Genomic DNA, 23,557 nt, shown 5'->3' with positions numbered 1-23,557 from the left:
AAATATAAAAATAAAAGGGTTTTCTAAATTTTTTCACACTTATTAATACTGGGAAAATAAAAAGAGGTAGGAGGAAAGAAAACAGAAAATTAGATTTTGCAAAAAAAGAATATAATATTATCATCTTATTTTAACGTCGTCAAGATTATGATTGGAATTGGGTAGCAAATAGGAAATAAAGTAATTTTAAAATAATAAAAGCATTAAATTCTTTCTTATTTATATTTTTTTAAAAAAGAATTAATCTCTCTCTCTCTCTCTCTCTCTCTCTCTATTCTTTTTTCAATATTAATAAGATTATGAAGAAGAAAAAGACTAATGCTCTGACTTTTTTCTTATACTAAAAAAGAGAAGAATCACTCTAGATTTTTAATAATTTTTATTATACAAAGAGAATGATATTTTCTTTTAAAGTTTTTTTAACTTGTTAGTTTGTTTAATGATGGGATAAATTGTCTAAAAAAATAACTCTAGAGGTATATTGGTAATAAGATTATAGTTTATGAGAGTAAAATGATAATAATTTTAAAGGTTAAATATGTTTTTTCACTTGAATTAACAAATTCGGTTAAATTTGACCATCAGTCTTGGGGTAAAGTAATTAAAAAGTAACATTAAGACGAAAATTGATTGTGGCACCAAGTGTTAAGAGAGTAAAGTGGTAATAATCCAAATCTAAAAAATAAAGGGTTGTTTAAGGAATATCACTAGGCACTCATAAAAATGCAGTTCTAATGTTAATATTTTGAAAATGTAAAATTAAATTAAAAAAAATTTGTAAATGCAAAGTAGGATAATAATTGTTAGTGTATATACATATTTATAAAATCAGTTAGGTGTTACCTAGGTATATTATCAATTGCGCACTCATTAGAAATATTCATAAATGAATACAAAATTTAGAAACAAAACAGTTGTGAAAGCTGAAGGGAATTGAAGTTGCCTAATTACATCGAAGAAGGAAATTTTAACCGAAATAAAAAGGAAGAAGGAAACAAGAAAGAGGCAATTTTCCTAATGCAGCGTACAAGAAAAACCGCACGACTTCCAAATCCAATCGTTGAGGGTCGGACCAGCCCATCCCCCACCGACTCCCACGCGGTTCTTCGTTTAAATTCTTCCTCGTTTTTTCAATTCTTTTTTCAAGAAAAAAAGAAAACTCCCCAGTCTTCGAAAATCAGTAGTGCCCCAACTTAAATACAGAATTTATAGCCTTCTCGGCCAATTCGATAGTACGTGTATTACCTTCTTGCTTCGCCGGCAATCCACTCCCTCTCTCTCTAGCTCGATCCACCGTACAAGTAGATCGGCGGCCGATCTCTTGTGTAGGATATTGTTGTTATATTGCCGTTAGTGGTTTGGACCGAGTCAAACTCGGCGGATCTTTAAGTTTCTTTCTCGACTCAGAAGAGGAGGGGAGGTATTAAAGAAAATAAAAACGAAAAATGGAGAACTTGATATCGTTGGTCAATAGGTTACAGAAAGCTTGCACAGCTTTAGGCGATCATGGCGAAGACACTGCTCTGCCCACTCTTTGGGACGCCTTGCCTTCCATCGCCGTCGTCGGTGGCCAGGTGCTTTTGATTTCCTGTAGATCTTATTCCATTTATTCATATTTATATTGTTATTGTATTTGCATTTGTTTTTTTCTTCTTTTCCGAATTTATCTGTATTTTAAGCTCAGATGCGATGGAAAATTTTTTCTTGGATCTTCTTTTGTTGAAAAAATTAATGTTACTGAATGTATTCTAGGTATTGTAATCTTTTATTTCAGATCTACAGTTTTTTTCTGATCTTTGGGTACTTCTAATTTGTATTTAAGTTGTTAAATTCTATTTTTTTTTTGCTGCTTTTTTATTATTAGTTTCGATTCTATTCGTAACATGTATGCTTATACGTCCAGGAAGTCATGATCTTAGGAATTGGTCAAGGACTTGATTGTTATTTGTAGGCCCTCATGTCCTGTAACACGTTTTGTTTTGTTTTTGGTACTTGAGTTCTTTCTTTCAGTAAAGATTGTTAAAAAGATATTGGTTAACAGAAGACGTTGTATGTTATGGATATGCAGTATCACGTTTTGACAAAATTGTATCTTGATCAATAAATAACATTACAAAAATGTCATCATGTTTTTAATGGGTTTTATCTTTTATAATCAGCACTGTCAGATGGTGATAAAATGATTGACAAGATTGTTTCCAACTGTGCTTAATCAATGCAGGCAATTAGCCTGAAAGACTAGTGACTTTTAAATAGAGTATCTACGATTTTGAATCTTTGAACTCAATTTGCATTTGTTTGTCCTATCTGTCTATCCCATTCTGGTTTTATATTGCGATGGCATTATGCTTCATCTTGCTATGTGGGTTTGGAAGTCTAATTGGTCTATAACAATAGCATGTGTGCATGACATTGTAGTGGTGTTCATGACCTATATCATGCACACGCCTTGGTTTATTTTAAACTCAAAACTTTTGATTTCTTTGATATCATCTTTAGCTTCTTAGTCTGATAATCTTGAAGTTTTGATAATTTGTAGAGTTCTGGGAAGTCTTCAGTGCTTGAAAGCATTGTTGGAAAGGATTTCTTACCCCGTGGATCTGGTAAATGTCTTTTGCTTATATCCTTACTGTTAGACATTTGTTTCCAGATTCATGATCTGTCCAGATACCTTAGATTAAGCCTTTAATATGTTCTTTGCATGTCGTCTGCAGGTATTGTTACCCGGCGACCCCTTGTCCTACAACTTAACCGCATTGAGGAAGGAAGAGAATATGCAGAGTTTGGACACCTCCCAAGGAAGAGGTTCACCGATTTTGGTAAGTTTTTGAGAAATATGTCAGCCAAAAAATAAGAGGAAAACAGGATTGTTATTTGAATGTCCCCATCTGGCTTTTCTTTCCACTTGCAATGGTTATCTTGTTGGATAATGTTTGAGGAATTATCAAGGGTTTCTTCTTTTAGCTAAGCCATGCACATTATGTGGAGCATTATTGCCATTAGTTATTTATGCACCCTCTATGGATGTTCTTAGATTTAATGAGGATATACTTATGTTTGTATTTAGCTGGGAAGATAAAGTATGAATGAGAATTAGATGATAAGTTATTGTTTGATATAATTGCCATCCCTTGGGTACCTTATACAGTATATTATAGCAAACAATGGTTATCACCTTTAGTAAGGGCTATATTTAGGTAAATAAAAATGTGATACATTTTACACATCATTAGTCTCCAGAGATTCCGTATAGTAAGATATATTGCTAGGATTTGGGAGCCTTCTGACTAGAATATTTGTGTTGATTTTATGTTGTTGTATATGCTTTAAGATGCTAATGCTCACCTGTCTTCTGTGCAGCTGCTGTAAGAAAGGAGATTGCTGATGAAACTGATAGAGAGACGGGACGAACCAAACAGATTTCAAGTGTTCCAATCTATCTTAGTATCCATTCCCCTTATGGTAAGTGATTCGTTCTAGATGGTGGGATTAATTGGTCGAAACATTTGAAGAATCTTATATGCTTAAATAATTTTTTCAGAATAAAATATGATGCTATTATTTTGAGGAGTTGGTATACTGTATGAGAAGCTTGTTGAAATATAATTTGGATGGGAATTGATTTTATGAAGAATGTTGGTGGTTAATATTTATCCTGTAAGTTGATAGGATGTTGAGAATTAAATAGTGCATGTAGTGAAGTGGATATGACATCTGAAGTGTAATCACTTTGTTACATGCTATGCCCGACTATGGCCATCAATTCGAATATGCTGATGATGGTTCTTGTTTGTTGATTAACAATTTGGATTTGCTTTTTGTGGATCTTCTTTTAACCACTCATTGATTACAGTTGGGTTTGCTGTTCACATTTGTGCTTTAAGCAAATGGTTTTCAGTTTGAGAATAACAATTGCTGATCCTCTTTTGGGTTTGCCTTTGGAACTTCTTGTTGTTATTGTCATGGTTGCATTATCTTTTTATTTATTTGTAAATTTATATTAGAATTTCCATTAACCATATCTTTTTATTATTGCTGGGAATCTGAAGGAAAAACTCATCTATGCACTGCTTTGATATTCCAGTTCTTCTCTTTCTTTCATAACAGTCCTCCGCAACATCTCCTTCCTTACATGATTCTCATTCAAATTAGTTTCCTGCACATCGTATTGGTTTTCTTGTATATCTTATTATTGCCTCATCTCACTGTTGGTTTTCTCATCATGGCAGTTGTGAACTTGACATTGATTGATCTTCCTGGACTTACAAAAGTGGCTGTTGGTGAGTTTAACATCTGCTGTTACTTCATTTTTTGAATTGAGTTGTTGTTGCCTAGTACTTTTTCTTCTTAGATTCCCAAAGTAGCTTTCATTGAGATTACATTTGGATCATCTGTAGAGGGTCAGCCTGACAGCATTGTTGCGGACATCGAAAACATGGTGCGGGCTTTTATTGAGAAGGTAAATTGCTACATTTTGAAACTGTAGCAGAGTTTCTTAAAAGCTTTGGCTAAAACGTTGGAACTTCTGCTAGAGTATCATAAATCATAACTACTGCAAAGAATAGTGTTGGATATTCTTAGTTTTATTTGAGTCTAAAAGTTATTTTGTTATTTGTGTTTTGAGAAAATTCTCTGGTATTGCAGCCCAATTGCATAATTCTGGCAATTTCTCCAGCTAATCAGGATCTGGCTACATCAGATGCAATTAAAATTTCTCGTGAAGTAGATCCAAAAGGTATGATAATTAGAGTGTTCACAGGCCTACCTTTAATCAAATCCCAATCATTGGCAATTATTGCCTTTAGGTCTGTACATTGTGGGAGAAAAAGCTAGAATATGAATGATTTATGATGTGGGATTATGGCAGTGCAAAATCTGAGAGATAAGTCATTGGGTGATAGATGCAAAATAGGAGGAAAATTGCGCATGTCAATGGCAAAAATAGCTGTGTCTAGCAAACGATAAAACAACAGAAAGAATTTGGAAAATAATGATTCCACATGCAATACCAGGTTGAGGATAAGCTATGCAGTATTAGGGGTAATGAATCTAGTATCCTTGCAGATATCAGACTTGCATAGGTACTGATTTCTAGGTTTTGGGGGATGAAGCATTCTCTCTCTAGTGGTTGTAGTAAGAATATAACTCTAATTACTTTTCCCTCTCTCTCTCTCTCATTCTCATTTTTTTTTTTGGGAAAAAAGAAGACTCTTGATTCTGTGCTTGCTTGATTGTCTTTTTCAGGGGAGAGAACGTTTGGAGTTCTTACGAAGATTGATCTTATGGACAAGGGTACCGATGCTGTTGATGTAAGTTTGCATTTCTAGATTGTCAGTTTTACTAGAATTTGAGGTTGTTTTTTAACTTAGTGTTCATGTGTATATGTGCATACATTAATATTTTTATATGGGTGTATTGTGAGGCTATAATTTGGCATGGTGTGTAGGATGAGCCCATTTGAAGTTTACAATTGAAATAGGAGAATAAATTGTACTTTGTTTGCTTATTCACGTCATCATTTTTGAATACCAAATTGATATTTTGGGATTAGATATTGGTCTATGAGCAAAAAAAAATTGGTCTGCCATTAATTGTTGGTTGATTAAAATTTTAAGTCAAATATAAGTGAGCAACACTGTTGGCCTGCCTCCATTTTACAGTTGATGACATCATTGTTCTTAAAACACATTACAACACACATATGTGCACTCACTCTGTGGCTCCTGTGGGGTAACTCCAATAGGTGGTCTCAATTTTGCCTACAAGAGAAAGAGAAAAACTAAAGTGTTGCGTTATGGGATCACACACTGTGACGTTGATTCTGTATAATAGTCCTATGAGATGATGTCTATGTCTGTCTTTCTTGTATTACTGCTTTACTTCTGGAAGTTCAAAGTTATAAAGGAATTGCATTATGACATATTCTTATTCATACTTTTTCTTTTTTTTTTGTAGATCCTTTAAATTAGTTTACCATTTGAATTGAACTATCTGATAACTTTTGTTTTCTGGTCTTCTGCATTTACTAAAATCTTAAATATTCCCATTAAACGATGACTTCTTGTTGATGGATAATTTTCCTTCTGCGCAACAGATCTTGGAAGGCAAATCCTACAAGCTACAGTTTCCATGGATTGGTGTTGTAAATCGTTCACAGGCTGATATTAACAAAAATGTGGACATGATTGCTGCTAGGCGTAGAGAGCGAGAGTATTTTTCTAGTACCCCAGAGTATAAGCATCTTGCTCATAGGATGGGTTCTGAGCATCTTGGAAAAATCCTTTCAAAAGTAAGGGCTCTTTTGCCTAAGCACATTTTATGTGGCTCTAAACGGCAAAATCTTGTCATTATCAGTAAACATGATAGATAATGATGGATAGGTAGTCATTCAAACATGTGAGATAGCTTCAGTTGTTTGTGCTATATGATTAGAAACACATTTATGCTAACTTGTGTGATTATAATGTCAATTGGATCGTCTAATTTAATTCTTTTGCCGTAGCATTTGGAGGCTGTTATCAAGTCTCGGATTCCAGGTCTCCAGTCACTTATCAACAAAACTATTATAGAACTAGAAACAGAGTCGAGCCGCCTTGGGAAGCCTATTGCCACTGACGCTGGGGTAAGTATGCGCTCCTTTTATAATTCTCTCTCTTTCTGGATCACATTCTGTTGTCTTTCAATTTGGTATTGGCTGGTCTTTCACATGGTGATTGTCACATTACTGAACCATCTGCCCATTGACATTAATTTCTGCTGCTCTTAACTGCTGTGGTTTTAATTTGAGTGCTCAATAGTTTTGTCGTCCCTCCTAAATTTTGTGCTTGTTGCATGAAGCACATGTAACATTTTCTTCTTTTCTTGTAATCCAGGGAAAGTTATACATGATAATGGAAATATGCCGTTCTTTTGATGGAATATTCAAGGAACATCTTGATGGAATGTATGTATCACAAAGGGTTCTGCTGTATTCTTCTATGTTGTCTGTTTTAGATGGTAATTGTTTTTTCTATTTGGTAATGACTTTCCTTGCAGCCGATCTGGTGGTGATAAAGTGTACTACGTCTTTGACAATCAACTACCTGCTGCATTGAAGAGGTTGCAATTTGACAAGCATCTTGCAATGGACAATGTGAGGAAGCTAATCACTGAAGCTGATGGTTATCAGCCCCATCTTATAGCCCCTGAACAAGGGTATCGTCGTCTCATTGAATCTTCTTTGATTACCGTTAAAGGTCCTGCTGAGGCTGCTGTTGATGCGGTATGCTTTTTTCAACTTAATGGTGCTTAATATCTTAGGTCTGCATTCAATATTGCTTATTCTGTGACATCTATAATGTGATTGAAGTTTCTTCTTAACAAATATACTTATGGATAAAAGCGGAGATGTGTGATAACTTATCATTATATAATTTCAGGTTCATGCTATACTGAAGGACCTGGTTCACAAGTCAATTAGCGAGACCATGGCAAGTTCCTCAATTTTTTCTTTCACTGCATTCCGAATTTGATTTATATATGCATGGAATAAAATCAAGCGCTCAACTATGGTGATTGGTTGGTATTTAAATTTATGTAATCCATTCATAGCAAATTTGCCATCATTTCACTTTGCTTCGGGAACAGAGAAACGCATTTTTGCCACTTTGTAATCTGCCACACTGCTTTCTTCCAAAACCAAAACTAGGTAGAGGGAAAATCTGAAATAAAGAAGGAATAAGCCATTTAGTTGAAAGGTGAGATTATTGATGATGGGAAGATTGTTTCATGCAAAATTAATCGAGTGATGGTGCTTCTGAGGCACTTCCCGCTAACAGATGACTGCTTGCTCCTGTACAGGAGCTAAAACAGTATCCCTCGCTCAGAGTTGAGGTCGGAAGCGCAGCTGTTGAATCATTGGAGCGGATGAGGGATGAGAGCAAGAAAGCAACTCTACAGCTTGTTGAAATGGAATGTAGTTATCTTACTGTTGATTTTTTCCGGAAGCTTCCGCAAGATATTGAGAAGGGTGGCAATCCCACGCATTCAATTTTTGATAGATACAATGATTCATACCTTCGACGAATCGGTAAGTAGTAAATGCATGTTATGATGATTTTAATTTATGCAGACGTGCTGTGTGAAAATAATTGGCTTGTCTTGGATCTGCTTGATGTAAATATGGCTCTTCTTTCTCTCCAACAGGGTCAAATGTGTTGTCTTACGTCAATATGGTTTGTGCAACCTTAAGAAATTCCATCCCAAAATCAATCGTTTATTGTCAAGTACGTGAGGCCAAACGCACCTTACTCGATCATTTTTTTACTGAGTTGGGCAAAAAGGAGGTAAAGAATCCTTAGCTTGAGTTCCCATCAGCCTGAATTATACCGAATTCCATGAAGGAACTATGAAATTGTAAAATCACCTTTTAATATGGCTCTGCAGGGAAAGCAATTGGGTACTCTGCTGGATGAGGATCCAGCAATAATGCAGCGACGGGTCTCTCTCGCAAAGAGATTGGAGTTGTACAGAGCTGCTCAGGCGGAGATTGATACAGTTGCCTGGTCCAAATAGATAATGTGGGTCAACGGTTTTCCTTGCATACTTCTATAGCAGGTGATCGGAATTTAGCGGTAGGAAGCTGCAATTCTTTGATTGACACGCCATTCTTTCTATGGTTATACTGAGGGAAGAGCTACTGGCATGTCTGCCTAGCCTTTCTTACACGTGTGAGCAGGTGGACGAGGGGAAAATCTATTGTATCCTGGTGTAGATTTAATATCCATACGCGACCAGAAATTTTTGTCGGTTTCTGGAGTGCGCTTATTAACCAGCATCTTGATGTGTTGGGAGTGTTGTTTTACTACAACCAGTGTATCTCATTCTCTGTCTGATTGATTTTTATTCTTTCACTTGATCATAAGCCAGCTTCAAATTAGAACCCTATGCTTTTGAATCAGGATGCAGCGATGCTTGTGACATTGTTCTCTGCAGATGGACCCAGAGATATGATGCCCGGTGCAGATTCGGGACTACAAAACGTAGGAAGCACCAGGATAGTTGGCTTAAATTTAGAGTAATGATCATAAGCCAACATCTGCAGTCCATTACGGAGTCCCAGAGGGAAATGGCAAACGTTGAGCAGATTTGAACTACATTTGATGTTACGGGTTTCATCACTCTAAATAATTGGGATACTCTGCCCGAGTGCTAAGCATATATGTGCTTTTTGAGTCCCAAATTTTGCTAGGTGTGATATATATAATCGCAAGAATTCTCGACTTGTTTGGCTGGATGGTCAATAACGTCACATTTCAAAATTTGCTAGAAAAATCGTGGGCTGGCATTTGTCTTCTCGGACTTTTATCGAAATCAATCCTGCCGAAGTCTTATCTTTGTTTTCTCATTGAGGAGTCAATCGACGTAAAGCTCACTAGCATTAATCAGTTCTAATTCACTCGATGCCTAAACTTCCATCGTAAATTTTGACTCTGGATCTCCAAAGTTCACAGCTCGACCATACAATTGTGAGCAGATTAATCCCTTTTTGTTTCGTATTTCTTTGGCTAGGGATGGTTTTGATGGATAATAGAAACCCTGAAGCACAAATGTATGAATTAGTGCATAACTTAAAGGATGAATATGATCATGCAATTATGGAAAAATGACTCTTCATCTCTTACATTTTACAAAAATATTCCTTTTATCCTAAAACGAAGCAAATTTATTCCTCACATTTAAAAATTGAAACTATTATATTCTTGAATCCAACTTTCAATTTGAATCAAACTATCCAATAACCCAATAATAAATTTTGGAGATATAATTGATAGATCACTCGGTCAACTCCATCACATTTACATGACATTTATTGCATTAGAAAAGAAAAAAAAATTAAAAAATTAAAACATAAAAGGCCGTTATGTGTTTTGGAATAGTAGGGTTTTTTTTTTTTTTTGGTAAATCTTTTCATGCACCGTTAGTATGTATACTTGCGAGTCTAGATACATATCATACATACAAAGTTTGGTGTTTAAATTTGAATTGAAATGATGTGGCAAGCATCTAGACCATCCGTGTATATAATGACAATGTAGGAAAGATTAATCACTCTTTTTTATGTTATAATTTTTTTTTGGTTCATTAAATTTCATGTGAATATCAAGTTGAGTTAACCAAGTGATCTACCAATTATACCCTGAAATTTGTAATCGGATTGTTGGGTGGTTGGATTCAGATTGAAAATTGATTTCAGGGATGTAATAGTTTCAGTTTTAAAATGTCAACGATAAAATTTATTTTGTTTTAAAAGTGAGGGATGAAAAGAATATTTTTGTGAAATATAAGGAATAAAACTGATCATTTTTCCTACCGTTATTGTATCTTATGGAACAATAAATACTACCACACTACTATTGATAAAACATTGACATAAGAAGGCCAGTGACTGGTGTAATCGGAGGGCAGTTGGACTCCCTTATTAGTATTTGCTGCCAACCATAAAATGAGGTGCATATTGGATAGCAATCGGCCCAGTGACTCAAAAAATCTTTAATTGCACCGTCTCAGCAACCAACGAGACGAACCCATATCCAGTTCAGATGATGATCACCACGATGATGCTGATGCACAAGCTTCACCGACTAAAATTTATCCATCTGTCACACACCAAAATATATGTGTCGAGACATCTGGGACCGTCATTTGCATGAACGTTGTGATGATGTAGTACTTGAGTTGGCTAATTTTTTTTCTTTTTGCGTAATCATAAGAAACTAATCATCTCTCTGACCTTCTATCATAAATAAAATCTTAATCATCGCAGTAAATGCTTGGGAAGCCTTGTCTATTTTGTCTCAATTATGAGGTGTGCATGACCCAAGTTCAATTTTTCTTTAATTATCTTTTTGATAAATGAAAGACCATAAATCTAAATCTAGAAACCCGATTCCTCCCATCTAACCACCCAACTCAATTCTGCTGCTCCTCAGCATGTCCCAAGTTGTATCTATATAAGAGTTGCACCATCAGGACCAGGGCTTTCCTCTGCTACATAGTTCTAGAGTACTTACAGGGTAGTTTCTTAGTTTCCGCCAGTAAAGATCAGCTCTTTATCAGTTCACCATTTCTTTCTGGGGTGGTTAGTCCATTTTCTTGATTCAAGTGTCGGGACGAAAAGAATCTATAAGCTAATGGATTCTCCAACAGGCATAAGATGGAGGAGGCTAGGGGGCCTCAAACCTATTAAAACCAAGAGGAAAAGTAAAGAAGTAGAAGCGGATACTAACAAGAATATGGTAGAAGAAGAAGAACCATTAAGCCCCTCAGCTCGTTTGTTTCACGAGCCCAACTTCAATGTCCATGTCACGACCATCCTGGGAATCAAAACTCCACTTTCCCCACAAGTTATGAAGGAGAAGCTGATGCACACTTTGGTTAAGCATCCTCGCTTCTCAAGTTTGCAGGTATAAAAATCATTTACTACTTGTTAATAACAGCATATATATATATATATATATATATATATATATATATAGCTAAGATAGACCTTCTTTCTGTGATTTTTAAACAAGATTTCTGGAAAACTAAACGTTGTCATTCTAAAGATTCAAGATTGATCTGAAGCTATTACGATCCCCACCCCAGGTGATCTTAATTTTCCAGAATTTTAAGTAGGAAAAGTTCACTTATGTAGAGTTTGCATTTGCCCAGAGCCTGAAAGGCTGAAATCAATGTTTTTACTCGTGATTCGTTGGTACCATACATAAGCTGTCAAACTCGTGAATGCACGAATAATTCCAAGAGAAATCTGCTTAAGCTGCTTGCATGCATGGCGAGTGGAATCGTCTCTCAAATATAAACGGAAAATAATGAGAGTTGCAAGGCACGCACAATCTTCCGGGACAATGTGTATTGTCAAAGTATTAATGTACATATCACTTGTATGAATTTGGATAGGCATAACTATATATAAGTTAGGGCGTGTTGCCTAGCTACAAAAATGTGCAACAAACCTTGATCATTGAAATTCCCTGTACAGTAATTCACTCCTCTCACTCAAACTAAAACTGATAATTTTCCAATTTTTCCATTCATTATCACTATTTTGGCTTGCCTAAGATACAATCTCATACCAGCCTTAATTTCAATTAGTAGCATATAGTGATGTCTACTGATGACCACATTAATTGGTTTATACTAATAGGTTGTGGATGAGAAAACTGGAGAGATGAAATGGGTTCGGACAAAGGTGGACATAGATCAGCATGTTGTGGTACCAGACCTGGACCGCAACATGGGATCACCAGACAAGTTTGTGGAGGACTACGTATACAACCTTAGCAAATCCAGTCTTGACAAGTCTAAACCTCTTTGGGACCTCCATCTTCTCAATGTCAAAACATCTGATGCTCAAGGTGTTGCGGTCGTCCGCATCCATCATTCTCTGGGAGATGGCACGTCTCTAATGTCTCTTCTACTGGCTTGCACCCGCCAAGTAGCTGATCCAGATAAACTGCCAACAATTCCAGGCCAGAATAAGAAGACCACCAACTCGTTTTCAGGCCTCTCAAAGCCGAAGTTCTGGAAGTATTACTTAATTGCTGTATGGTTGTTCATCCAATTAATTTGGAATACCATAAGAGACATTGTGATGTTTGGAGCTACAGCGTTGTTTTTGAAAGATACCAAAACTCCAATCAAGGCTCCCCCATGTTCCGAGTTAAACCCCAGGCGAGTTGTTTACAGGATTGTTAGCCTTGACGACATGAAGGTGGTGAAAAATGCAATGAACATGGCAAGTAGTTTAATTATTTTGAATTTTCTTTTCTTTATTTTTCTATGTTTTTCATTTTGACTTTTTCTTGGAAATATTTCTTTCAATGATTTGAATGTCACAAATTTTGAGTCGCTACTAGTTAAATGATTTTGCTCTATCTGATAGACCATAAACGATGTTGCACTTGGAATTACGCAAGCTGGTTTGTCTCGGTATCTCAATAGGAGATATGGTAAGTCTTCACAGATCTTTGAATAATTAATCATTGATTACGATACCTTATTGTTTCCATAAAAAAGTCAGACGCTGATAAAAATATTTTAGTGTCTCAGTAAGCATTAATTTGTGCTTTCTGAGCATTATATGTTGAGTGAACCCATCTGTATGGCCATACAACTTTAGAGATGAATATGACTATTTAGATGGCATTAGTACTTATTAGTAATAAAGATTCCACTTTCCAGCTGAAGGTAAGAAAGATGAGGGGGAGACTCAGAAGAGAAACAACCTGCCGAAGAATATTCGACTGAGGTCAACCATCCTGATTAACCTGAGGCCATCTGCAGGAATTCAGGTGACTGATCTGTGATCTTAATTGGGAATAATGATAGTGAACCCAAAATAAAGATCTTAATTCTCATTTAGTGTCTGCATCTCAGTATGTGAACTTTTCTGGGAAAAAAAAAGAAAGAAAATTAATGATCAGGTTATATGTCTAATCTGATAACAATTGTTGCAGGTTTTAGCAGATATGATGGAGAAAGACGCTGAAGCCAAGTGGGGAAACTGGATTGGTTTCGTGCTTCTTCCCTATAAAATTGCATTACGAGACGATCCTCTGGATTATGTTAGAGAAGCAAAGGCAACCATTGATAGGAAGAAGAATTCCCTTGAGGCCGTTTACACATTCTCCATTGCTGATTTGGTGCTCAAATTTTTCGGAGTTAAGGTTGTACCAACTACAAAAGCTAGCTCAATTAGTTTCTAATATGGAGGAGCAATTAAGATATACTAGTATCCATTGCTGATGAACCTAAAAATTGACCAAGTATGCATATTCTTTGAACCAATCTGCAGGCATCCAGTGACCTCTCTCACAGAATTATCACGCAGACAACAATGTGCTTCTCCAACATAGTTGGACCACAAGAAGGAATCGGGTTCTATGGCCATCCAATTGCATATCTTGCTTCAGGTTCTTATGGCCAACCCCATGTGAGTACTTCATAACAATAAACTTAGGATAAAGATAATAATGGGTTATCTTTGGCGTGGCAAACAAGTATCGTCTGATGATTTGCTTTGCCTTTTTGATAGGCACTGATGATTAATTTCCAAAGCTATGTGAACAAGATGACTATGGTTCTATCAGTCGATGAAAGCGTCATTCCTGACCCTCACCAGCTGCTTGATGACCTACAACTATCACTCCAGCTCATCAAGGATGCAGTCCTAGCTAGCTGCTAGTCCTGATTCATGAACTCAACAGACGAAAAGTACCCATCCACCAAGAGATAGCGCAGCTGAATAACACGCACCGGTGCTGCTAAAGTCACAAGACAATCAACTACTATGCATTTGTTTTGTTTAAAAAAAAAAAAAAAAACCCATTTCAATAACGTACTAAAGAATTTCAATAAACCTAGGTTATGATATAGCCATATTTTCCAGCCATCCCAGTTTGTGACCGAATGTAGATTGGATGAATAATCTAGAGGATGTACATATGCTCCTTTGGTTCATTGCAGTCCGGCCTTTTCAAGTTCTCAGTTTGGTACGAGGTTTATATCTAAGTATTGGCAGCTCAGATTCAAAAAGTTTGCTCGTATTGGACAACAACAATTTTAGTATCTTAAATTTGGCCTTAATTAGGGCAAGTTAGTGTTATAAAAACTTGTTCATGCGTTTATTCGGCCAGAAATTTTTCAAGCAATCTATTAAATTTGTTTTCAACTTGAAAATTTAAATTTGCTTATTTAAAGATTTTAATTACATCCTGTCTAGTTGTAGGCAGATTTTAATCAAGAAATGAAGGACATTTAGCTGCCCTTAGCTCAAGTAGTAAACGCATCTTTTGCAAGGGTTTTCTAACAAGTTTCACTAGGCACTTGATAGTATACGTAAATGACATTTAATTTATCATATAAATACACATACTAATAATTTTTACCTAACCTTACATTTATAAACTTTTTTTTATTTAATTTTACTTTTTAAAATATTACTACCTAAATTCCATTTTAATAAATGCTTAGTGCATACGCCTTAGAGAGACCCTCATGTGCAAAACACCATTGCAACACACAAAGTTCCGCTCAAGCTTGAATAATACGATGGCACTAAAAATGTTATATTGAATAACTGTAAAGATCCAAAGCTTATGTCGCATGTCAGGGCACTACAAGTCTACAACCAACTATAATGCATGTTCTTGATTAACCAAAAACAAGGTTTATTTTTTTTTAATGATATAAACTGAGTGCACAATGCATCATAACACAAATATTTGGAGTCTATAGGCGACATGCAAGATTCACATGTTTGTCAGATGGCACGTCCATGTATTGAGCACATAATAGAAGGTCTCTAAGTGCAACGCGTAAAGAGATCGATCATGAAGACTTAAAAATAAGTTTTTTGGTCGCTTGTATAAAATTTTATCATAGGTTATTATAGAAATTGTAAAAAAAACTTTTGTATATTTGAGGGTTTGAAGAAAAGATTTCTTTTTTTTTCTTTCCTTTTTTTTTTTTTGTATATAACATTTTTACAACTTGTCCTATGCTAAGAGGAGGGGTTTTTATTTTTTTTTCCTTTTCCTTTCATTTTTTTTAACATAACATTTTTACAACTGGTCCTATGTTAGGGAGAGGAGGATGGGGATAGAGCTAACTAAGCTATTGAGAACTAAACTATCACCAAAAGTGTTCAAAAAATCTTGGATGGGAAATGTAAACAGGGGATCCAAACTTCTTGGCTACGCCTAAGGAAGGACTTTGGTCTCTCTCTAATGGCCAACTGAGCTAGTTCGGTCGATTCCCTTTCTTTGTCTTCTTCTTCTTCCCTTTCTCTTCCTTCCTTTCCCATCGTCGGTCGCTGGCCGCACCATGATGGACAGTCACCACCACCTTGCCCCTCTTTTTTCTTCTCTCCTCCTCCCTCCTTCTCATTCCTTTCTTCTCCTCCCTCTCTTCTTCTCCACCTCCTCCCTCTTTTTCTTCCTCTGGCCCTCCTTCCCCGCTAGCCGCATAACCAACTGTACGTCCAAACTAGCCATGCAACCAGAAGGGGGTGGCAAAGAGGAAAGGGGACTAGGGGAAGAGAGAAGGAGAGGAAGCGAGGAGGAGTAGGGAGAAAAGTGCCGGTTGGCATTGGGCGATGGCGAAAGTGGTGATGGGTTGAGGTAAGGAAGGAAAAGAAGAAAGAAGAGGGAAATTTTTTTGTATTAAGGCATTTTGAGGTGTGCATTTTAAAAATTTTGAGGAAATTACACAGGCTTTTGGACTTTAAACTTAAATTAAAATGTTCAAAATGAATTTATACTATTATATGAGTTTCAAGATATATCAAATCGAACTCGGCCCAAGTTCATAATTAAATACATAATTATATATAATATATATTTTATAATTATGAATTAGTATAAATATAAATATATAAATTATTAACATTTTATATCATGATATGTATAATTATAAATTATAGATTTTGTTACATAAATAATTAAACCCATATACGGGTCGGAGACCCAAACCGTTGGGCTAAGAAATTTTAGTGGGCGTCGTTGGGCTTCAGGAGCCCATTCACACACACACACAAATGAAGCGAACTGCCGGGACCGCCACAGAAATTTTCACTGTTTTCAGCGAGAAACGGTCTTTCAAGGAAGGAAGGGCTGTCCATTGTCCCCTCTCCCATCTTCGATCTCATGCCCCTCCACACTCACAAGATGCTTCAGTTCAGACATACATGGCAAATAAATCCCTCATAATTAAAAAAGAAAGAAAGAAAAAGAAAAAGCAATGGAAGAATCTTGGAAAACTTGTAGGAGTAATAGTCATTTCATCGCCTCGATCATCATCATCATAATGATGTCATCATGCATCTTAGCAGTTAATTCCTCCTCCATGCAAAACCAATGCCAAGGGCATCAAATACAACGTCCACCAACCCTGGCACCGCCATCGTTATTAACAGCAGATGATGAAGCATTTCTAGCAGACCACAACAAAGTCCGCCTCCACGCCGGCGAACCGCCTTTCGTGTGGGACGCCAAGCTGGCCTCTTATGCCCGGGTATACGCCCAAAAGCGCAAGCAAGACTGCGACTTGATCCACTCCGACGGTCCCTACGGGGAGAACATCTTCTGGGGTGAGGGAAACCACTGGGGGGCGGCTGACGCGGTTCGGCTGTGGGTGAGGGAACATCGCTACTATGACCGGGCCACAATTAGCTGCAAGCCCGGAAAAGTCTGCGGGCATTATACCCAAATCGTGTGGAGAGAGAGCGTGAGGCTGGGATGTGCTCGTGTGGAATGCTCCAATGGTGATACTTTTGCAATATGTTCCTATGATCCTCCTGGAAATTACGTTGGGGATGACCCTTTCGCTTTCAATGATAACACCAATTAGTACTAGGAATATTCATTTGTTTAACTTATATAGCTAGCTTTTAATTTGTGTGTATATATATAGTTTGACAATATTATGAGCATTAGTTAATGACGTTTGTGATCCAATGAGATCGATCCTGGTGCTGCTTAATTTCATCGGCTATTTTTGTCTTAGTTTTTCGAAAGTGTTGGCAATTTTTTTTTTTTCCTTTTTTGGACCAAAAAATTTCTAAGAAAGGGCTGGCAATTTTTTCTTTTTTGAGGTGCACTTCCCCAATTTATTTTGGTCTGCACAGAGTGGATCGGGATGGGAGAGATGAAGATTGTAAATGTTTTAATAGTTGAATAGATGGTAGAGTAAATTCGTGGATGATAGATAGTATATTTACATAAACTCTCAGGTGCTCAAACGAAATATTGTTACAATTAATTCATGTTACGGCATTTAAACTCATCAATTGGAAATTCTAAGTCTTTGTAATAGTGTAATCGAGAAACGATGCAAATAGTTGGTCATAGAATTGATTATGAAATGAATTTTGCAACATCGTTAAATCAAAAAGGAAGTAAAGCATTCCCTCAACTGATGCCCGGAAGGCGTAGTGTAGTAGATTAACCATAGGCAACGAATACGCATTACAGCAAATCATTTCTGACCAGTTTGGATTGGAGAGTTTGAAGGCAATCAATGATGAAAGTATTGATATATGAATTAGACCGGTCGGTTAATTTTGGTTCAAAGTTTCAGAGAGGGATAGAGAAAACTTGTGTTAAATCAAACCAATTTGAATTATTAGAAAATTAAAGTGCACATAATAACAGGACACTTGGCGCAATATTAGAGGTGACATTGGATTGACATAGAAAATATGTCACCGTGGATTCCAAGTGGCCTCAGACACTATAATCTATACATTTACTTGCAAATATTATCGCGTAACTTGAAAAGAGGGATTCACTTTCACAGTCAAAGATTTTTACTCAAAATAAGGAAATGGATGAGCACCATGTCACGGCCAACGCGGGGGGCATTGGCATACTTGCATGAATTTCTCTAGTTCTTCCTGGATACTCGGCCGCGGTTTGTCCAAGGCCTATAAACACCGCCAGTTTCATTCCTTCCCACGTCAGTGAATACCCTTTTGTCCTCCCATTCTAGTTAATATTAACACCCTAGAAAAAAGATACAAGATAATTAAAAACCCATTACTAAAGCAAAATAGAGACTTCCAACTTGAGTCGCTTTTCATTAATCCCTTAAGAGTACACAATATTGATAAGTTAGTTCTTGTTCCTGCCAGCCATAAAAGTTGCTTTTGATATTTTGCTGTTCTTGAGTTTATAGAGTTGATTTGGCAAGAGAAAGAAAGGGAGAAGGGGTTGTACAGGTTTCAAAGTTTTGAAGATGGAATGGTCAGCAAAATATGCGACAAATGCATATCTTGATACCCTCAAACTGGTCGGTACCTTCCTCTTTTTTGTCGTTTTCTGCATGTTTTTAAACACCACGTTTGTCCATGTTTTGGTATTTAGTCGGTTATATATGTGCAATTTGTTGCATTGGTCATTTCAATCAATTTTGATTCTTATGATGTTCGATGGTAACCCAAGGAATTATAGAACAGCCGGGATGATGCTGTGTATTGCTATCATGTCATCGAATAGCCCCTCGAATACTTTTTGATTAGGTGAAATAGATCAAAGCACTATGTTTTCTTTGTTTACCGATGTCATTTTTATTTTGCTTTTCCCTATTGTTTACCGATGCGTTTTGATTCACTTTTGCTCGACAATTAGGCATCTAATCTTACATTCTAAGGCTTTGTGTCAACTTCTGAGGCTGTTGTATTCAATGTAATCAATGGCGGAAAATAATCGATGGAACGGTGCTTAAATGTCAATCGAATGAAGTTCATTGTTAGCAAATTTTATGTTACAGAAGTTGACTGCAAATGCAACAAGGACATTTCCATTTGGTGTGGAGTTTAGTTCATAGAATCATAAGAATCTGAAAGAAAGAAAACATTGAAGTCAAATCAATTTTTTGAATGATTTTTTAAATACTCTTATGCCATTACATCAAATCCTCATCGGGCTAACTCTACTTCCTGTCTCGTTTACGCCCCATCATTTCAGTGCGGTAAACACAAGGAGAACTGCAACCCTGGTGGATGTCAGAAAGAGCCTGAGAGCACTGAATTCATATCGGCATTAGCTGCTGGCATGCGTGCGCAGCTAATGGTTGAGGTCACATCTGAAGTCTCTCCATCAACGGTGGCATTAGCAGCAGCCGCCCGCCAAACCGGAGGCAAACTTGTGTGCATTCTTCCAGAAGTAAAAGAGAACAAATCCCAGCAATTGATTGAAGAATCAGGGCTAAATGACATAGTAGAGTTTGAAACTGGAGACCCTGTTGATGTATTGCACAATTATGAGAACATTGATTTCTCTCTGATTGATTGCACGAGTGATAATTACAAGAAGTTGTTGGACCAGCTGGATATGAATCCAAGAAGATCAGTGGTGGTGGCGAATAATTTGGTGGAAGGATGTAAAGGTTTGGAAGGCCATCTGAGAGGCGTTGAGAAAGAGGCTAAAGTGAGGTCCATAAAGCATCCCATAGGCAAAGGGATGGAGATAACATTGATAGGAAAATTCAGTGATCATAATAAAAGGGAAAAGGACCGGGGAAGCCTCTCTAGGGCAGAGAAAAAAGGTGGTATTGTTAAGAAAACAGATAAGAGCAAATGGATAGTTAAGGTGGATGAGAAAAGTGGTGAGGAGAACTTCTACAGATTATCGCCAAGATGAGTGCTGAGTTTCTTACCACCAAGTACCAAGAAGAAGAGGAACGATTCCTGCCGCTGCTATATGCAAAGTCTGTCAAAGTTTCGTTTACGGAGGCACGTCGAAGTATGAAAATCCCACTGTGCATGTAATGTCGATTAGACTCGTCTGAACTGAACGGTGTGCATAACAAGTTTCATTATCTTTTCGCATTAGTGTATTTAACTCACCAGAAGGAAAGATTTATTGTTTCAATAGATAGTACTTACAGCCTATACCTATTTCTTTCCCCTTGTAGTTTGTATAATGTATATATAACTTGAAATTGGATATGCATTACGAAAATTATGGAGTGTATATTACAACTACATCATATATATGCTATAAGCTACGCGGAAGCATGGAATATGTTGAGGTTTGGCAAGTTGATTATGACATTAATTTCTGTAACTAAATCAATACCGAGTCTTCTTTTGGGGTTAATTTCTTGGTACGAGAGTACGCAAAGTAAGTCTCATGTGGTCCAATTGAGGACACCAAAGGCCAGACCCACGACTGTTCTTTACTTATAGTCAGCTGAGCTAGGTCCCATCCCATGACTGTTCTTTAGTTATAGGCATCAAGGTTGTTGGTTCTGTGAGATTTTCTTGCAATTAGGAAGGCAGAGTGAATTGCACCAAATTAGAGAGCCAAAATACTGTGGTTTGTTTGTTAGATGAGTACAAAGTTGACAAACCAAACCTCAAGGGTAAAAGTAGAACAAACTGCAAGTGGTTCAGAGATTGATTGAGGTAAACCAGTTGAATATCCATCCTAAAACTCCGACATGATGCTAACACTGCACCTTCTGACTACGAGCAAGTTAATAATTAATAAACAAATTAGTACAGAAGATGCAATCCCAGTCCCAGTGAATTAAGATCAAAGAGGTATGTATCAACTTGTTTTCAAAAAGACAGTTAACCTTACTCTCAATTTTAACCCATTTCTACGCAAGACCTCCTTAACAAAAAGTCCATTTCAAGCGTATTGATCAAAATTCACTTGGCTATTCACCATGAGTGATGAGAGAGACTAACAGTTGGATGATGTTGCCATTGTTGGTTGAAGGGTTTGGCGGGAATGATGATCACCCGCCACCTCCAACCAACCACCACCCTTTTTCCCCACCACGACCACCATATGTCACATAAACCTTCAAGAACAAGAAAATGCGAATCAAAATCTATTGCCAACTGGCCTGCTTCCCAGAATTTCCTTGCCATCCCACCTTTACCACCATCATTTGCCACTAGAACTCCTGCATTATCCTGTCTGCTGTACTGTCCATGGATGTAAATTCAAGCTTCAGAATTTCACCGACGCAGTTGTTCATATTTTTCCTGGTTTTGTTTTATTCAGAAAAATCAAATGTCGCGGCAGATGGTTCCCCTGGTATCGATGGTGAAGCACTCTGCAGCGGTGATATGTCTTCATTCCTTCCCCTTCCATATGGCAAATTGCCGAATATGGTTTGTAAACGGCTATGGAATACATTCGTTCTACGAGTAAGTTATACTGAATGTCAGACAAATTAAAGGTTCACCTTGCAGTGCATATCACTTATTTTCGACAAGACATGGGAATCAAATGCGGCAAATATTAACTTATGTTGTTTGTAGAACGAGGATTACATCCTCAGGGCCATTCTCTCATCCTCTTTCTGTCATTCCCGGCCCTTCTAAAACATGAACACAAAATAGTTATATACTCAAACGGATTCTCTTTCTTTCTTTTTTTTTTGACAGATGCGTTGCCCTTTTCTTGTTTTGCAGTATTCCCAGACAGAAGGCAATGTTGTCACAATTGTACTATCAACTGTATACACCACTGGATGGGCAGGCATAGGTTTTTCGAAAGATGGGATGATGCTAAATTCTAGCTGTATGGCCGGATGGGTGAATGTTGAAGGTCATGCAAGGATTAAGCAGTATTATGTAGAAGGCTTCACCCCTTCAGCTGTGAAGCCTGATAAAGGTGAACTGCCTCTGACCCACGTTCCACCATATGTTGCACTAAATGGAGCAAGGATATATTTGGCCTTCCAATTGAAATATCCAGTTCGTCTAAAGAGACAACCAATTTTATTAGCTTATGCAAGTGCCTATCCGCAGCACCACCATCTCTCTCTTCATGATGACAAAACAACAATAACATTTGACTTTTCTTCAGGTTTGTGTGTACTCCATATATAGGCTTGTTCTCTAATTTGACTAGAAACCTTTCTTCGTAACTGGAGTTCATTGTGGACCTTATCTCTAATTTTTGCTTGCTGATCAGGGAATTCAGATTCTGCACCCTCTCCCTCTGGTACATTTTATAGAGTTGATGACATGAGGAAAACTCATGGGGCGTTGAGCGTACTGGGTTGGGGTCTATTTCTCCCTTATGGAGCAATTGTTGCGAGATACCTGAGGCACAGGGATCCTTTGTGGTACTATATTCATTTAGTAATTGAATTTCTAGGCTTCATACTAGGAGTTGCTGCAGCTGTTGTCGGACTTTCGCTCAGCCACATGCTGCAGGTAGATATTGTTGGACATAAAACCATTGGGATTTTTGTGCTTGTCCTCAGCATCCTTCAGGTTGGTGGCCCCTGAACTTAAATATCTTCAGCTAGCCTACTATCGAATCCTGCATGTTATTTAACACTTTTTTACAATTTCACCATAGGTTTTGGCATTCTTTGCACGACCGAGTAGAGATAGCAAAAACCGCAAGTACTGGAATTGGTATCATAGCTGGACTGGAAGGACTGCTATCTTTCTAGCAGCTGTCAACATAATACTAGGGATTCATATTGCAGATGCCGGACCGGGATGGAAGATAAGTTATGGTTTTCTTCTTGGTCTAACATTGATTGCGTGTATCTTTCTGGAAACAATGTCTAGACTCAGAGGATCTGATGACAGTAAATTTCCTCCATCCTTCCAGATGAATGGCAGTTAGAGAATACGGTGTGTATTGTATTGTACTATACAAACACGTTTTTGTATTTCGATCAATTGTAGATTTCTTGCATGCATCTCTAAGAACATGTTCTGTTGATGGAAACATGAGTTAAAGCTGCAGAAAAATGCCCCTCGAAACACACTATACCACAGAGCAAATTTTGCAGCTGGGTTCGTGAAATATGTATGATGCGTTCTACACTGTATCTCTCGTATAGGTTCCACTTTAAATGTGGCAAATGAGAATCTTCGGTCCGCTACCTGTAGAAGGATGAAAGTATGTTTTGATACACATGTTTTGGAGAAGAGTCCATAGCTCTCAAATATCTTTTTTTTTTTTTTCCGTGCATTGCTTTTTAGTTATTTTGCTAGTTGTTGCAGATTGGGGGGGTGACGAAACTATCAATTGAA

General features: G+C 37.2%; 5 protein-coding genes across 6 annotated transcripts; all 5 read left to right on the top strand.

Annotated features, from left to right (window-relative positions):
• The first annotated feature begins 1,038 nt into the window (after positions 1-1,038).
• Positions 1,039-8,923, top strand: LOC113760681 (dynamin-related protein 5A). The gene is made up of 16 exons (XM_027303359.1): positions 1,039-1,574; positions 2,540-2,603; positions 2,715-2,819; positions 3,361-3,462; positions 4,230-4,280; positions 4,398-4,459; positions 4,645-4,735; positions 5,245-5,309; positions 6,095-6,289; positions 6,503-6,622; positions 6,873-6,943; positions 7,036-7,261; positions 7,419-7,469; positions 7,840-8,068; positions 8,185-8,324; positions 8,425-8,923. The coding sequence occupies exons 1-16, from the start codon at positions 1,446-1,448 to the stop codon at positions 8,551-8,553; spliced, it is 1,830 nt and encodes a 609-aa protein (XP_027159160.1). The 5' UTR covers positions 1,039-1,445; the 3' UTR covers positions 8,554-8,923.
• A 2,129-nt stretch (positions 8,924-11,052) lies between these two features.
• LOC113762744 (O-acyltransferase WSD1-like) lies at positions 11,053-14,504 on the top strand. Its single transcript, XM_027306320.1, has 7 exons — positions 11,053-11,444; positions 12,185-12,775; positions 12,923-12,989; positions 13,222-13,331; positions 13,497-13,706; positions 13,835-13,972; positions 14,075-14,504. The coding sequence occupies exons 1-7, from the start codon at positions 11,172-11,174 to the stop codon at positions 14,222-14,224; spliced, it is 1,539 nt and encodes a 512-aa protein (XP_027162121.1). The 5' UTR covers positions 11,053-11,171; the 3' UTR covers positions 14,225-14,504.
• A 2,275-nt stretch (positions 14,505-16,779) lies between these two features.
• LOC113760359 (pathogenesis-related protein 1C-like) lies at positions 16,780-17,388 on the top strand. Its single transcript, XM_027302908.1, has one exon. The coding sequence runs from the start codon at positions 16,780-16,782 to the stop codon at positions 17,386-17,388; it is 609 nt and encodes a 202-aa protein (XP_027158709.1).
• A 2,076-nt stretch (positions 17,389-19,464) lies between these two features.
• LOC113763981 lies at positions 19,465-20,359 on the top strand. Its single transcript, XM_027307988.1, has one exon. The coding sequence runs from the start codon at positions 19,593-19,595 to the stop codon at positions 20,178-20,180; it is 588 nt and encodes a 195-aa protein (XP_027163789.1). The 5' UTR covers positions 19,465-19,592; the 3' UTR covers positions 20,181-20,359.
• A 1,044-nt stretch (positions 20,360-21,403) lies between these two features.
• On the top strand, positions 21,404-23,452 carry LOC113762811 (cytochrome b561 and DOMON domain-containing protein At3g61750). Of its 2 annotated transcripts, none has more exons than XM_027306414.1 (4): positions 21,404-21,703; positions 21,971-22,367; positions 22,485-22,780; positions 22,869-23,452. In XM_027306414.1, exons 1-4 carry the CDS (start codon positions 21,485-21,487, stop codon positions 23,142-23,144), a joined length of 1,188 nt encoding a protein of 395 aa, XP_027162215.1. In that variant the 5' UTR covers positions 21,404-21,484; the 3' UTR covers positions 23,145-23,452. The 2 variants fall into 2 exon arrangements, with proteins under 2 accessions (XP_027162215.1, XP_027162214.1); XM_027306413.1 differs by having other exon boundaries at positions 22,476-22,780.
• The last annotated feature ends 105 nt before the right edge of the window (positions 23,453-23,557 follow it).

This window comes from Coffea eugenioides, chromosome 2, assembly GCF_003713205.1.
Source record: "Coffea eugenioides isolate CCC68of chromosome 2, Ceug_1.0, whole genome shotgun sequence".
Classification (NCBI taxonomy): Eukaryota; Viridiplantae; Streptophyta; class Magnoliopsida; order Gentianales; family Rubiaceae; genus Coffea; species Coffea eugenioides.
Note: the sequence above shows the minus strand (reverse complement) of the source record. Positions and strands in the feature narration are given on the sequence as shown.

Coding starts and splice junctions, on each gene's coding strand:
- LOC113762744 (XM_027306320.1), top strand. CDS start 11,172: ATGGATTCTCCAACAGGCATAAGATGGAGGAGGCTAGGGGGCCTCAAA. Junction 11,445..12,184: donor CTCGCTTCTCAAGTTTGCAG/GTATAAAAATCA, acceptor TTATACTAATAG/GTTGTGGATGAGAAAACTGG. Junction 12,776..12,922: donor TGAAAAATGCAATGAACATG/GCAAGTAGTTTA, acceptor TCTATCTGATAG/ACCATAAACGATGTTGCACT.
- LOC113763981 (XM_027307988.1), top strand. CDS start 19,593: ATGCGTGCGCAGCTAATGGTTGAGGTCACATCTGAAGTCTCTCCATCA.
- LOC113760681 (XM_027303359.1), top strand. CDS start 1,446: ATGGAGAACTTGATATCGTTGGTCAATAGGTTACAGAAAGCTTGCACA. Junction 2,604..2,714: donor TTTCTTACCCCGTGGATCTG/GTAAATGTCTTT, acceptor TGTCGTCTGCAG/GTATTGTTACCCGGCGACCC. Junction 6,623..6,872: donor CTATTGCCACTGACGCTGGG/GTAAGTATGCGC, acceptor CTTGTAATCCAG/GGAAAGTTATACATGATAAT.
- LOC113760359 (XM_027302908.1), top strand. CDS start 16,780: ATGGAAGAATCTTGGAAAACTTGTAGGAGTAATAGTCATTTCATCGCC.
- LOC113762811 (XM_027306413.1), top strand. CDS start 21,485: ATGGATGTAAATTCAAGCTTCAGAATTTCACCGACGCAGTTGTTCATA. Junction 21,704..21,970: donor GGAATACATTCGTTCTACGA/GTAAGTTATACT, acceptor CTTGTTTTGCAG/TATTCCCAGACAGAAGGCAA. Junction 22,368..22,475: donor AACATTTGACTTTTCTTCAG/GTTTGTGTGTAC, acceptor CTTGCTGATCAG/GGAATTCAGATTCTGCACCC.